At 35.0% G+C, this 16,349-nt stretch overlaps 1 protein-coding gene across 7 annotated transcripts in view; it reads right to left on the reverse strand.

Moving 5' to 3' along the window:
- The window catches only part of LOC110111166, a 117,511-nt gene that overhangs the window by 51,905 nt on the left and 49,257 nt on the right, over nt 1-16,349 (reverse strand). For all 7 annotated transcript variants that reach the window (XM_020842921.2, XM_020842920.2, XM_020842919.2 and 4 more), the window contains 2 exons: nt 12,154-13,072; nt 11,744-11,832 (listed from right to left, as the gene is read on the reverse strand). In XM_020842921.2, the coding sequence (XP_020698580.1) occupies nt 11,744-11,832; nt 12,154-13,072 (1,008 nt within the window). The remainder of the gene's footprint in view (nt 1-11,743; nt 11,833-12,153; nt 13,073-16,349) is intronic.

Consider the following 16,349-nt stretch of genomic DNA (forward strand, 5'->3'; position numbering starts at 1 on the left):
TCATTGATTAGAAATCAAATATTATGTTATGGGCTACGTATTGATTAGGTACTGCTTAATTCTAGCTTAGGTTGTTCTTTGTAATTACACTATACAATACAAGTTTATATAAACCATAAATATCAATGAAAAAATAAATTGAATTGTTGCTTGCTTAAAGTGTTATTTTGAAGAATTTAGTGGCTGTGTTCTCTCCTTGATTTTTTTGGTTAGAGCTTCATCTCCTGAAGCTTTAGAAGTGGCATGTGGCTCTTTCTATCTTGATGATATTTTGGTGAATCCTTCATTTACCACTGTAATTTTGATTGTAGTTTCTCGTCCCCACCCCAAGCGGCCAACTTGAACCCTAAATTGGCTGATCCGAACAAATCTTACTTTATAAGCCATCAACATCCATATATAATCACAGAACATCCCACCATCCAACCTACAAGATCCAGCCATTATTAGCATTCGAACTAGTATCATGGCTTAACACACAGATCAACACCTCATCGAGGAGATTAAAGGGAGCAACAATACATCAACCATCATTTAAACCTATGTAGGCAATCATTATAAGTATTGGATATATAAGAGTTGAGATATGAGTGATTTGTCCATGAGATATTTTCAATCGACAAGGATGAAGAAAAAGAATAAATTTACTTTCGTGTTGGTCCGGTAGCTACCTATGAAGAGGTTTCAAATTTTTCTTCAACCATTTTTTTCATCCAAATTTTGAATCTTACAACATCTATATCAGCTGTTTCTTCATGATCCTGAGAGAATACAAAATATTAAAATGTTTCAAAATCATGCAAAAATAAGAAAAATTCATCAAATAATATTAATCTTTGCAACAAGAATCCGCAAATTTACAACAAATTAGCATCAATTTGCATAAAATTGCGTTAAAAAGAAGTGCATTTTTTAGATCATCTCTCACTTTTATTCTTGGCACTTGCAACAAAAATATTCTATACTATAATCACGAAATAGGGTGGTTTACAAATATTTTTTTTTATTTTGTCACATACATTTGTTTTTTTCAGAAGGGAAACAAGCGGTAAGTTTGAACAATAGTTAAAGATAAAAAAAAAAATCAACATTAAGCTTCGTCCCAACCATCGTGAGTGACAAGCCTTAGAATCTCTTAAGACGTCATGTCTTGCTGATAATTTATAGAAATAATCAACTGTCTTACCAACAACTGGTGTTGCTTTAATCTTTTTTTTTTCTTTCATTAAATATTATAAATTAATTCAAAACCTGCCAGCCTATTGATGCATTTTTCCCCTTTTATTTTACATGATAAATCATTTTAGTCTGGTAAAGCAGCAGAAAAATAGACTTTGATTGTTTGTATATGTACGGAAAAGTCTGGAAGTTTTAAAAATCTAATGGTGGGCACATAGAATTAACTGCGAAATGGATGAGGGTAAACATGATAAGATGTACAAAAAGATATACAAAATAGAATAAACACCAAATTTAGTGCTAAATAATATGAATGGAGGAGGATTCTAAATATGAACCAGAGATGTTTGGGTTTGAGGCTACACTAAACATATCATCTTTCTTTATGCAGAGGCACACAAAGTTTCATGCAGCAAACGAAAGCCACACTGCGCCCTTCGTCATGGTGTCATGAGTACAGACCCTGACTACTGGAAAATGTTAGCCATGAATATGGTAAAGAGATTCCATTATCTCAGAAAAAAATGTGATAGTTTAAAAATCACGGCATTAAAGATGTATTTACTTACACTATTGATACCCATCAGAATCAAATACCACTGAAAACCTTTTTTTTTTTTCAGATTTTGGGAGACAGAAAATGTCTTTCATTTTATTCAATAGGAACAAAAGAAGGTCCAAATCATATTAGTTTCCAAAGATTTATCAGTTCACACATCGCAGGAGCTATCTTCCCAATAGCACGATCCATAAACACAGAATATATCCATTAACAAAATGTAGAACTATGCATAAGGAATCGAACTACTACAACAATTTATTGCACAACAATGGTTTATCTATTGTACCTTCATATAGTAAGAGCTATTTGGCTAAATGTTATATGTCTACGCATTTCGTAACTTCCCTACTGAATATTGAGAAACAACGTCTTAGTAGTAATAGCGATTGATTTAATCATTTTTTTCTTTTTTTGAACGACTATACTAATCAGTTAAAAAACATTACTTACACTAGGTCCACGACTTCTAAAAAATTGGGAAATGAACAGGTACACCAAAAAGAGAAGAGAGTGGTCAGCCGGTAGTTGTAAAATTATTATGCATGCATATTAAGGTATGTAAAACTATTTCATAAAATTGAAAGTTTAATCATAAATTAAATTACTGAAAAATTGCTGACAACAACAAAAATGCAATAATATCGTTCATTCACATTAAAAAAAAAGAAGAAGGAGATACCTTAATCAATCAGATCAAAATTAAACTTTCAAGTCTATTCAAAGATTAGCTTTATGATAGTTTGTATTATTCTATGCACAGAGCTCTGCATTAGACTCAATAAAAGCAGAGACCATCAAAAGAAATTTGTTGAACCCAAACAAACATAAATTTTGACACTATTTACCAATTTGACAAAGAAGAAAATAATTCTTTTGTGAAACTCCACTACTTAATGATTACAGGAAAGAATATAAAAAGAATATAACAAATAATTGCATGGGATATAGCTGATTTGATTGGGAAGGAATCACAAGAAGTTTATTAATCAAGAGGGCAACTGTTTATGAAGGTTTTAATCAAGAGGGGATTATTTAGGAATAGCTTAAATTACAAATTGGGAGAGAATATTTAAGCCAGAGATCTAATTTGAATTCAAAATCTAAGAAGGAAATTATTTAGGGAAAAATTAGGAGGAATTAAGGGAATTTTTTAGGAAAGTTCATATAAGGTAGGGGAATTAATTGGGAAATAATCTAACTTTATTCAAATTGAAAGGACTTAATTAGGAAAAAGGGCTGATTTGGGAGGGAATTATTGGGAGCCTTATTTAAGGCTAAACAATAGGTAATTTCAATTATTTTTTTGAAGTTTGCTGAATTTAAGTTCTATACTTAGGTTATTTGGCTCTAGCAGCGTGCTAGGAATTGGAGAGCCAATTTCCTCTTCAATTGAAGATCCAATATTATCTGCTATTTTCTTTTCATATATCTTTATAATAAAAATAGTTGTGTATTCTTCAAATTTTCTTAATTGTCCATTTCGCGTGATTTTCGAGAAAATTGCATCCACTTTCTATCAATAATTCTTCCAAGTGCTAAAAAGGACAAAGTTTCATTCACGTATAAACTCAAAGAAACAAAAAAAAGATGCCTAGAAGTGGTGCATATAACCTGTCCAAATCTCGGACATCCTCCATTATAGAACCACGAGTAGGATCTTGAACAAAAGATGCTGCTGGAGAACCTTTTCAACTCCAAAGGGAGGTACACCAATCAGTATCATATAAACTTCACGAAAGATATATTGAGAGTAGTACTTTGCTATCATGTGCTCAGTAAGCTGCAACCATACAAAACAGAATAAAAAAAGTACTCACACCCTGTAAATATTTAGAAACAAAATATAATACCCGAATATTCGAAATAAATGTATAGTATATACTTTCTCTATAATGTATATTGATTTTTATTAAATTTCTACTTTTAAAAAAAATATATATATATAAAATCAACTAGTTTGACGTGTGGAAGTATGCATAGAATAGTAATCTAATTATCTAATTTAATAAATTGTACTAATGGTACAACTAATGTATTTAACTGTTTATAATTAACTTATTATGATTTAAACAGTTGAGTCAAATCCACGTATTATATATATGAAGAATTAATGCAATTCAGATTCTAAATTCCAGGATTCCACTTAGGTTAGCATGCATTGGCTGATCTTTTCCTTAGTCCATCCAACGGTTAGCATTACAGCTTAGTGGAATGCAAGAGTTAGTGGAATTAAGAATATCTATATTATAATGTAAATCAAGTTTTAATGGAAGTATGCAAAACATTTTAGTACAATAGTACATGTGCATAACATGCTTATGACCTTGTTTATTAATATGAATATATGTATTATATGAATTATTTCTATGCATACAGATAATTATGTTTGAGGAGTTGCCAGAAAGAATGACTGGTCAGTCATCTAGGCCTGATACAGAAACAGGAAGGACTGAGGAAAATAAGTCCAAGGAACTTCATGATATTGTTCATTTGATCTCACAAGTGGTAGATAAAATGACATCTATGGAGAAATCTTCTACTAGTGGTGGATCCAGATCTGAAAATGATAGTGAAGTGGATCGACATCTAAAATTATTTCAAACTTTTAAACCGCCAGCATTTAAAGGTGCAAGTGATCCAACAGTGGCAGACGACTGGTTGTTGAAGATTGGAAAGATTCTAGATGGTATGATATGTCCTGAAAACAGAAAGGTACCATTGGCTACATTTGTGCTAGAAGGAGAAGCAGAAAGATGGTGGCAGGCACAACATAGAGAAAAATTTGGGCAGATGCCTATTACTAGTATACAATGGGATGATTTTGTGAAGGTTTTCAGGGATTGGTTTATTCCTCCTTCAGCCAGATTAGTTCTACAAGACAAATTCTTCAATTTGACTCAGGGTTCCAAGACAGTTATGCAATATGAAGCAGAGTTCACATCTTTGTCCCACTATGCGCCACATTATGTCAGCACCCAGGAGGAGAAGTGTCACAGATTTTTGAGAGGCCTGAAGGATCAGCTACGACTTGCATTGGCGTCTTTTGATATCAATGAATTCTCAGTCTTAGTGGAGAGAGCTAGGAGAATAGAAAATGAGCTTAATTTTTCTAAGCATAGTCTGGAGCAACAACCAATAGGCAAAAGGAAGATATTCGAAAGGGATGATCGATTCAAAAATAAGAAGCCAAAGTTGGAGGATAAGCAAAAACAGAGTCAGCTTGAAAATCATTTGTGCGAGCAGTGTGGGAAGCGACATTTTGGTCAGTGTTTGGTGGGATCTGGCCGATGTTTCATATGTGGTGAGTTGGGTCATCGCAAGGTAGACTGCCCTCAAGAAAGAAGAATCAATATCAGACCATAGGGATATCAGGGGTACCAAGAACAGGCACAACATAAGAGATATCTAGAAGGCAATCAGACAGGAAAAACTCAATCCCAAGGAAGGCCAATAATACAAGGAAGACCACCAGTTCAGTTAAAAGGGGAAGCATCAGATGTTAAAAGCAACCCACCTGTGAAAGCTAGAGTGTTTGCCATTACACCCCAAGAGGCCAAAGATTCAGAGGAGGTGGTGACAGTTATACTTTTGATTGCTAATAAGTTTGACAGAGTTCTTTTTTATTCTGGTACATCTCATTCATTTATTTCTGAAGAATTTTGTGTGGATTTATCTGTTGAGACTGCAGGTTTTACACCTACTTTATCTGTTAAGATGCCAACGGGGAATAGTTTGCCTGCTAATAGGATGTCTTATAAATTTGAATATTCAGGGTTATAAATTTCCAACATAATTGATTATAATGCCTATTAAGATGTTTGACATCATCTTGGGAGTGAATTGGTTAGTTAAATATTTCGCTACAATTGAATGTTGGAAGAAAAGAATAAAATTTAATTTACCAAATGTGAAGACATTTTATTTCCCCGGTGAGAATAATGCAACATCATCTCTTATTAGTGCAATGAAGATGGGTAAATATTTAAGGAGGGGTGAGTTAGTATTCTTAACCAAAATGGAGGTTTTAAATAAAGATGTTCAAGCTTTACAGAATGTTCCAGTTGTCTCTGAATTTTCAAATGTATTTCCAGAGGAATTACCTGGATTACCGCCTGAAAGAGAAATTGAATTTGGTATAGAATTACAACCAGGAACATCAGCAATCTATAAATCTCCTTATAGGATGGCCCCAAAAGAATTGCAGGAGCTAAAAACTCAGTTACAAGAATTGATGGATAAAGGATTTATCAGGGCTAGTCATTCCCCTTGGAGTGCACCTGTACTTTTTGTTAAGAAGAAAGCTGGATCCATCAGAATGTGCATTGACTATAGAGAGCTGAACAAAGTGACAATCAAGAACAAATATCCACTACCCCGCATAGATGACTTATTTGATCAGTTGGCCGATGCCACTGTATTTTCCAGAATTGATTTAAGATCAGGATATCATCAAGTGAGGGTTAAAGAAGCAGATGTCAGTAAGACAGCTTATGGGACTAGGTATGGTCACTTTGAGTTTAGAGTTATGCCTTTTGGGTTGACAAATGCTCCTGCCATCTTTATGGATATGATGAATCGGATTTTCAAAGACTACATAGATAGGTTTGTGATTATTTTTATTGATGACATTCTGATATACTCCAAGACTGACAAAGAGCATGCCGAACATTTAAAAATAGTTTTGGAGACACTGAGGAAAAATAGATTGTATGCAAAATATTTAAAATGTGAATTTTGGCTAAGAAGTATTCCTTTCTTGGGGCGGCATATTATCAGTGGTGAAGGAATTTCTGTAGACCCTCAGAAAGTAAAAGCAATTTTGGAATGGCCTACACCAAAGAGTGTTACAGAGGTTCGTAGTTTTCTTGGACTAGCAGGATATTATACCCAGGCGTACTAAGATGTATAATAACTTAAAGTAATATTCTGGTGGCCGAGTATGAAGAAGATGTTGCTGATTATGTAGCTAAGTGTAAAGCATGTCAAATTGTGAAAGCAGAACATCAAAGAGCCTAGTGGAGTACTACAATCACTACATATCCATGATTGGAAGTGGAAGAAATTTGCAATAGATTTTGTGATGGGATTCCCAGATCCAGACGGGACATGACAATATTTGGTTTTATTTGATAGATTAACTAAATCAGCTCACTTTTACTATTAAGAAAACTGATTCAGTAGCCAAATTGGCACGTCTAATATAAAGAATATGGTTTGATAATAGTATTTTCCAAAAGTCATTGTCTCAGAAGAGATGGTCGATTTTACCTCGAGGCTGTGGAAGAATATTCAAGAAAGCTTGAGAACACAATCTACATTTCAGTACAGCTTTTCATCCTCAGACTGATGGCCAATCTGAAAGAACATTCAGGTATTGGAAGCCTGTTGAGATTATGTGTTTTGGATTTCAAAAAAGAGCTGGGAAGAAACCATACCGTTGATAGAATTTGCCTACACAATAGTTACCAATCCAGTATACAAATGGCACCATGAAGGAACTTTATGTGTAGGAAGTGCAGAACCTTAAACTTGGGTTGAGGAAGGAGAAGACAATTAATGGGCCCAGAACTGGTGGAGGAAGCACCAGAAAATCAGATTAATCAGAGACAGGATTAAAGGCTGCTCGGACGCCAAAAAAAGTTATGAGCAAGCACAGAGCAGTTAAGAGTTTGAAGTGGCTGACTTTGTATTTTTGAAGGTTAAACCTATGAAGGGTATAGCTAGATTTGGTAAGGGAGACATTTGAGTCCTAGGTTTATTGGACTTTTGAAATTGTAGATAGAAGAAAGTTGCTTATAGACTTGTCTCTCAGTGACATGTCAGATTATACATAAGTTTTTCATGTATCATTGCTTAGGAAATGGGTTACACTGATGCCCATATTTCAGAGAATTTGTACATGATGAAATGATGTGAATATTATTTACCATTATTTAGCTAACGATTATTGTGATCACTGGAGTCGTCACTTTTGTATGCTCATTTCAGACTCGGTTCAAGGTTACGCTATTATTATTTTTTATACATTGCTTGTGTATTTCATTGAGCCATAGCTCATTTGTAGTGGTTATACTGCAGGTAAGGGAAAGGAGCCCGTAGGGCGCTAGGCGAGAAAGAGGTGACCGTTCCTTTTTTGTGTATATATGTTTTGATGTACAAAGGGATCTTAGAGGAGATCTGAAGGATAGCTGTATAGATCTTTTGGTATGTAAGTAAATTTCAAAAGTGTGAGTAGAGCTCTATATTTATTTTAATTCTGTTGATGTTCAGTAAAGTACATTATATGCTTCCATTATGATGTTCGGAGTTGATAGGTTGACATGTTAAGAGAGCCTAGTTAGATTTATTTCCTTCTATGTTATACTCTAGTTTGTTTGTTAGAGAGTAAGCCAAACTGGGGTGTGACAGAAATTGGTATCAGAGCTTAATTAAAATCAAATGGAAGCATAATCGGAGTTAGATCATGAAGTATGATGAGATATTATGAATGAATCTGATATATACAGAGCTATAGGTTGAATCAAGTTGAATCAAGTTTTAATGGAAGTATGCAAAACATTTTAGTACAATAGTACATGTGCATAACATGCTTATGACCATGTTTATTAATATGAATATATGTATTATATGAATTATTTCTATGCATACAGATAATTATGTTTGAGGAGTTGCCAGAAAGAATGACTGGTCAGTCATCTAGGCCTGATACAGAAACAGGAAGGACTGAGGAAAATAAGTCTAAGGAACTTCACGATATTGTTCATTTGATCTCACAAGTGGTAGATAAAATGACATCTATAAAATTGATTTAGATTTAAATCCAATTCCAAGTTCAATGCCCCCCCCCCCCCCTCCTCTCTCTCTTAATTAACTCTTTCCATTAATGCTCCCCAATCAAATCCCTGCCCCATTAAAGTGTGTCGCCCTTCTCTAGCCCTAATTAGAGGAGTTTAAAATTCAAACTTCTCTCTCCCTCCAAAACTCAAATCTGAAACTAAAAGTTCATAATTTCTTTTGAAATTGCCTTGATCCCTTGCCAACCCACACAAAATCTGAAACCACGTTCCCTCCCCTTCCTCCAAGACCGACCCCTCACCACCCCTACATCTCCCCTTGGAATTAACTCTTCTAATTCCCCTCCCCACCATTAATCCCAAGGGATTTCCAATTAGTCCATTTTTGTCCAGATTTCCTAGATATAACAAATTATTGTATTGGAATTTCATCCATGGGTACTTGTTGTCCCAACAACCGGAGACCCGCTGTGAGCTGCCCAGAAGTTCCAGACATGGTTTAAAATTGCACAATAAGAGGCGCGCCTTAGCGCAATTTCGCTCCTTTAAGCCTCAAAGCCCACGCAATGAGTTCAGGATTTGAGGCGTAAGCCTCAAGTTTACTGAGGCGCCTCAAGGCTTGCCTCGCCTCACGTTTGAGAGGCGTCCGCCTCTAAAAAAAAAGCTAGGTACATGCTCGGTACCGCTCAGTACATGCTCGGTACCGCTAAGTACATGCTCAGTACTGATCGGTATCTTTTCATACAAAGAACTTACGAACTTTGAAAACAAGCAGAACTTCAAAATTACTCTTACAATAAAAAATTGTTCAAGGGGTGCTGCCCCTGGAAACCCCCGCAGGGGCGTAGCCCCTTGACCCCTCGACTTGACCGGTCAGGTTGAACCCCACCAGGGGGCAACGCCCCTTGGACCCCCGACAGACCGGTATATTATTGTATTCATCATCTTTAATAATAGTTGTTCGTGTTAGTCTGCTGTTAGACCAGTCCAGCTGGTCCGCACGGGACCGGCAATTCGCAACCGAGGCGAGATCTCTGCCTCCTGCGGAGATCGGGCGGGCCGACAGCTCAAACATGGCGTTTTAGGAAGGATTTTTGGGGGGTTTCAGAGAGAAATTTGAATGTAGGGACTGTTTAGGGAATTCCTTTTGATTTGTATGCATTAAATAGTTGATTTTGCTAGGGTTTGAGTATCTTGAATTTGGCTGAAATTTGAGATCTCTTAGATTTAGGTTTTCTTTGGGCTTTAGCGGCGTCTAGAGATTTGGGAGAGATCGATCCTCTCGAATTGAGGATCAATTGTATCTTGCTATTTTATTCATCATCTAGTGGACTACAAGTCGTACTTTGAGTTTTCCTACAGTTTTCCTCTAATTCCCCACTGTTTTCGGCTGTTTTAAATCTGAAAACAACAATTTTCGTGATTTGGTACTTAATTTTGGCTAGGTTTGCTTGTGAATACAAGTACTTCCTATCATCTGCTTCTTCATGAGTGCATGCATTATATAAGTTTTCTTAATATAGAATAAGTGAAGCATAATTGTTCAAAAATATTTAGAGAATAGGAAGATAGCTGATATTAAGGAAGGAGCTGATTGGGAGACATTGGACTCTATAGGAGAGGAGGAAGGAGAGAGAGTAATTCATCATAATTATGATTTGAATGAAGACCCCCTTAGTGATGACAGTGCTTATGACTTACGAGTTCTTATGTGATATGTCATTACTATTTATTTTTAGAATTATATGTTAATGAAAAGAATACTGTGATTTGGGAAAGATGGAGTTTGAGTTGAACTATATTTCATGTTGTCTTATTATTGGGATATTTTAATTTCACTTCATATATTGTGCATTTTTATATTTTATATATTACTTACTTATTAGTATATACACAATTTATCATTTTATGTTTACGCAATTTTTTGATTTTGAGGCTTACGCCTCAAAATGCCTTTAGGCTTACGTCTCGCCTCACGAACGAAAAACACCTAAATACCCGATTACGCAATTTTAAACATTGGTTCCAGATTGTTGTCCAAAGTCTTCAGCACATAATTTACTGCCCACCTTCCAGAACTTGCAAAGGAGTTGTCCAACAACATCTAGAAGGTTCTTGTTGTTGTCCTCTTGTTGTTGGCACCCAAAACGACCACACTGGAACTTCGTATCTTCTTCCTTTGGGTAAACTCTTCCCCTTGCTCTTTTATCTACTTACTCACCCTTGATTGTGGCATCTTAAGGGTCATGAAGGCTTTCTCTGCAAGCCAAATTTATTAAGAGTTGGGTGAGAGATCTCTTTCGTAGTAACTAATCTTGTTGTTAATTTAGGGATTTCTTGAAAATCCTTCATGTATGCTAGACTTGAATAATTAATTACTTTGTGTTCTTAACTTCTAGTTGTGTGACTTGACCTAAGTTAGTTCCACCCCTCTCTTATTTTCTTTCATTGTTTAAATCACTGCAAGTGTAATATTTAATATTGCTATCACCTAAAAGCATGCAATTTCTCATTTAATATTGCCTAGACATTTAAGTCCTAAAACGATTCATCTAAAAATAAATTATTCTCTCATTTATCACCCTCAAAGTACCATCTTAAAAAATGAAGAATGCAAGGAAATATGTACCTAAAAACGCACGATCAACAAGTGGTCAAAAGAACTTCAAATATAGCTATGTAACTTCTTTTGTGTTTTCCTGCTTTCTATTTCTTTTCCTCTGATTGTCAGTAAATAGTAATTAGTTGTTCAGAAATGTAATGCTGTCCAGATTAGTTTCTCATTTTCTTTTTCACAACACTAGCTCTTATTTGTGATTTTGTTTCCTGTGCAGGTAAAATATGTTTTCTTCCTTAATCTGGAGGAATGATGCTGCAACTAAATTTTAGACTTCCATGTTTTTGCAGTTTAAAAGAATATATAATTTTTTTAATTGGGTGTTTTTTTACCTGGTTGTTTATGTGAGACTTTCAATTGACTTAGCTTTGTAAGGAGTTCGCTATTTATAAGTTCAAGTCTTAGAATAATAGATTGCATTTTATTTGACAAAGTTACGCAATAATGACCATAGAAGTCCCAGAAAAAGTGATAAAAATAGAAGTGTTTCAATTAAACAAATTGCCAACTCAGCTTTCCATTTGAAGCTAAAAAGGAAATAATTCAAAGTATGAGATGCTCTCTTAAGAACAATGACCGTAGAGCGCATACCGGCAGTGCAAGAATGTCACACAAATCTGACAACTCTGGCACAAGCAAAATAAGAAGATTCCTTTGGTCTTCAAGCTTTTGTTCGCCACCTACGGATTCAAATAATTTAAGTTTCGTGGATTTCTGAAATATCAATATGAATGTAAAACGCATGTGAATAATAAATTTGTTAGAAGAAAAAAATAACATGGTGGGAGTTTCTTAAGGTAAATGGTTGGGTTTGAAGATGATGCAAGAGTGGAAGAGTCAGGACTGGGATTGGATGGAATATTTTTTTTTTTTCGGAGGTTGGCGAAGGAGAGAGTTGGGTTTGATTGTGGATTTGAATTAATTGACACATGCATATTAGGTTAATTGCTCTTGCTTATTAAGATGCCAGTGAAGCGTTAATCAAACAATTACAACCATACCTTTTCGCGTATCCCCCTTTTCTTGAGAGAATTCAGGTAAAATGCAAGAGTCAACAATACTGCTGATTTTTCGCCGCTTAATTTTAACTTCATCGGACTCCACTGCTTGATTTTCCAATCCATCTGCATTCTGAATCCTTCTACGAATTCTTTGTGAATGTTCAGATGTATACATCCATTTACGATGTCTATCCTCCAACAGCCCTGACCAGAAACTGGGAAGATCTTTATCGGGTAAGGAGATGCCTTCCTTCTCACCCAACAAGACGCTATCTCTTGAATATGTTTCTCCACTCAGTGGAGCCTTCATGAGGATAGAGCAACTGACAGGTTTGCTTGTTTCAGTTTTTCCAGGCAACAGTGTTAGAATTTCCAAAATCACATCACTTAAACATAATTTCTCAAATGAAGGTTCCGAAATACCAATTGGGCTGGAATTCGCATGCAACCGATCAAGCAACTGAAATAGATAGCAGGAGCCCCAACCAAGCAGCATATGGGTAACGCTACGACTTATACTCTCAATACTGCTATCAAGAATAATATCTTCTTTTGCAAGCATCAGAAGTTTCTCTTCTACTGTATAAGATGTATAAAAACGAAAAACCCTGATAAAATTATTTTGAGATTCTACTGTTATTTTATGTAATGATCTTAGGTCATTCAAAGGATTCCAATCGCTATTAAATAGAATAATGGCATCAACTGAAAGGAGCTTGACACTTGGCAGGCAAGCGCGCTTTTCAATAAGAAATGCAAATCTCCCACTTTCCTTGTTATTAAACTTCTTCAGAGCAGCAACCTTTTTTGCCATGATCATGCCGGTCTCAATTCGCTCATATGTATCCACCCCAAATCTTTGTTGAAGAAAATCATCCAGCATATCACCAAGGGAAACTTTTTCAGATCCACCTAGAGACTTTCATTAGAAAAGGCTGCAGGTTACAACATACTGAAGAACAAGTAGCAGGAAAAAGGATGCCAAAGAAGCAGTTACAAACATTTAATAAGTTAACAATGATGCAAACTCAGAAGAAAAACAAGTTCTAAATAAAGAAAGAAGAGAAGGATACTCACGCAAATGCCATGATAACTTGAATCGCGTTGTCTTTTGATAGCAACTCATTTTAAAGATTTAGGGAAAATGCAATCCTATATAATTTTTTTTCTTAGTTATGGTGCAAAATTACAAGCATGAATTAGCGTGCAACAACTGACAGGAAGCAAACTAATAGAAAATATTTTTTATTTTACTTCATCAGTGAAGTAATTATGTACTTCTAAAAAAAAACATTATTTGATTTACCAAAGCACAATAGAAGATAAATAAAAAATGCCGTGTAATCCTCATAATCCTAGATTTGTCAAAGTTATCATGGAACAGAATTTTTTGGACAATAAATGATATAAAATACGCGCAAATGCTTTATAAAATTCACACAAGGGAAATTCAAGTTGTAATCCAATCATGCACCATAAACAGTAACAGTGCATATAGAAAAGACTAAATACATGAAAAGACAAAATGAATAATGAAAAGGAATTAGAATTAAATCGTAGAAGCTCGAATTCATCAGTTCTTTCTCAAGCATCACACTTAGAACAATGGATATGACATCCAAGAAGAATTTTTTTCTATAATCATTGGCGCTTCAATAATCAATTTTAGAGAAAAACCCTTATTTATATTATGATTAAACCATCATAAGAATAACAAAAGAACCAATAAATCCTAGTTAAAGGCACACAATGCTGAATCTATCAAAACCAGGGGATCACCAAGCCGAACATTCTACTTTACTTATATATTCAGTATACATGTACTATTACTCCAAATCCATTTATTAAGATGAGAAACATTCATCATACAGAAATCTCAATACTAAGATCATCTTTGACTTTAGGTCTACAGATGATATTCCGCTTCACAAGATTTAGCATTCACCTTATAGCTTTCCAGAAAATTTCTTCTAATATTATCGATATTTATGATAACCCAACTAGTAATCCATAAGAAAAAATAATTACAAGGAATCAAAGTAAGCACTAAATGACTAAAGTAATGAATTCCGTCTGGATAAATCATAAACACCTTTCCAAGAGGATAGCTTTGCTTGTATTTATGACCTAAGATGATTTGAAGAAGTTTTACGAAAAAAAAATTCTCCCTAAAAGAAATTCTAAAATACTTTAGAAGAAGGCTTCAACTTATAGCTTTCCAGAAAATTTCTTCTAATATTATCAATATTAATGATAACCCAACTAGTAATCTATAAGAAAGAATAATTAAAAGGAATCAAAGTAAGCACTAAAGTAATGAATGCCATCTGGATGAATCATAGACACCTTTCCCAGAGGATAGCTTTGCTTTTATTTTATGACTAATTTAATCCCCTTAACCTACTCAATAGAGTCTAATAATGCTAATTATGGGCCAATCCTATGAGCTAATAGGCAGGCCCTTTGAGTTGGCAACTCTATCTTCAGTAATCTTTTAGAACCTTAAACCTAATCCTAGAAAAATTCCTACCAGATTCAAAAGTCTTAAGCATATCCATTAATGGATCAAAAATCCACCTAACTACAACAATGGAGCATTGGTAACACCTCTAACAATCCACCATATCTACGGCGAGATCCTAATAAATCTCATGCCAATTACCAAAGATACTCCATTTTAATCTATGATTTATTCTAACCTTATGTTGCACCTATTACGAGTAAAACATATTGCAGCATTCGTATCAAACATGAATAAAAAATCTGATTTATATTGATATTTTCACTAAAATGTCCCCTCAAATTATGATTAGTGAGGGAGTTGTGGTATTTTCCATTAAATTTGACGGTTTCCTTAACAGATGTATCAAAAAAGATAAATTTCCAATAGTCAAAAGAACAACTTGGGGCAGTGTGAAACTCTATGACTAAATTTAACACTTATTGATAGTTAAAGTATTATTTTGGGCTTTTTCTCTTAATTATCATATTCAATACAGCTTTGTACGTGTAAAGAATTTCTCATATTCATGTTTTAACAAAAGGAAAGTCTACATAATTAATTTGTGCGCTAAAATGTTCAATCTTATTTATAAAGCAGTTTGCAGGACTATTCCCAAGTTTTTTAACACATAACTTCAATATCTATTTTAATACCCAATAGATATCAAACTATCAAGTTAAATAAAAAATTCTCATCGGGGTTTCATTTATAACTTTTTCTTTAAATGCATGCCTGATGCTATCAAAATATTTTGTATTTTTATTGAACATTAGTATGTTTTTTTATGTTCTTTTCTTTTTTAGCTATCCAATGATGGGAAAGCATCCAATGATCATGGTAGGTTGTGCTTGGGGCTTGGTAGACCTTTGGTTTGCTGGCTCGATTAGTCCTTGGCTGTTGCTGGTTCACGGGTTGGCTTATGGTCCATGGTTTTGGAGCCTATGGTGATATGTGGAAGAGGATGGTTCATTGGAGTTGAGCTTAATTTCTAAAGTTGTTAGCTCATTAATGATGAGCTGAAGTTTAGTAGTTCATTAATGTTCTAAGGTAAGCTCATAAGTTGGATTCATTATTGGAGTGGTCTTATCCCTTCTCTTCCCCTTTTCTTCTTTAAAATTTATCCTTGTCTCATGGGATTCCGTGGCTATTTTTTGGGCTTCCTGTGCTGGTTGTTTTCCGTACCTTGGCTCCTTGGTTTCCCCGTTGGTTGTTGTTTTCCGTGCTGGGTGGCCTTTCTATGTCTTTTGGTGTCTCGGTTTCTGTGCGGACCTCTTTGGTTCCGTGGCTGCCTCTTCGGTCCCTGACTGGGTTGTTTCCCGTGAAATGATGGGGGGATTTCCATGGTTTGTGCATCTTGGATTCCTGTGGGAATTCAAAAATATGGTTGTTTGGTTTCTCCTCTCTTGCCTATAAATAAGAGATGTTTTGAGAAGTAATGGAGTTAATTATTGAAAGCAAATTTGCTATAAACCTGCGAGTTCTTGGAAAAGCTTGCGAGCTTGTTCCATTCTTCTTCTCATCTCCTCTAGGAAAGACTTGCGAGTACTTTCCACCCTTCATCTCGGCTTCTAACCTCTTTCGTCTCTCCGCAAGTTCCACTCCATCTGTATTCTTCTTCTTGAGCTTTGGTGATGTTTGTTGGTTGATTGGGAGCATTTGCTAGACGAAACAATTGGACTATCTTGCAGTGGTG

This window comes from Dendrobium catenatum, unplaced genomic scaffold (genome assembly GCF_001605985.2).
Source record: "Dendrobium catenatum unplaced genomic scaffold, ASM160598v2 fragScaff_scaffold_1557, whole genome shotgun sequence".
In the NCBI taxonomy this organism is placed as follows: Eukaryota; Viridiplantae; Streptophyta; class Magnoliopsida; order Asparagales; family Orchidaceae; genus Dendrobium; species Dendrobium catenatum.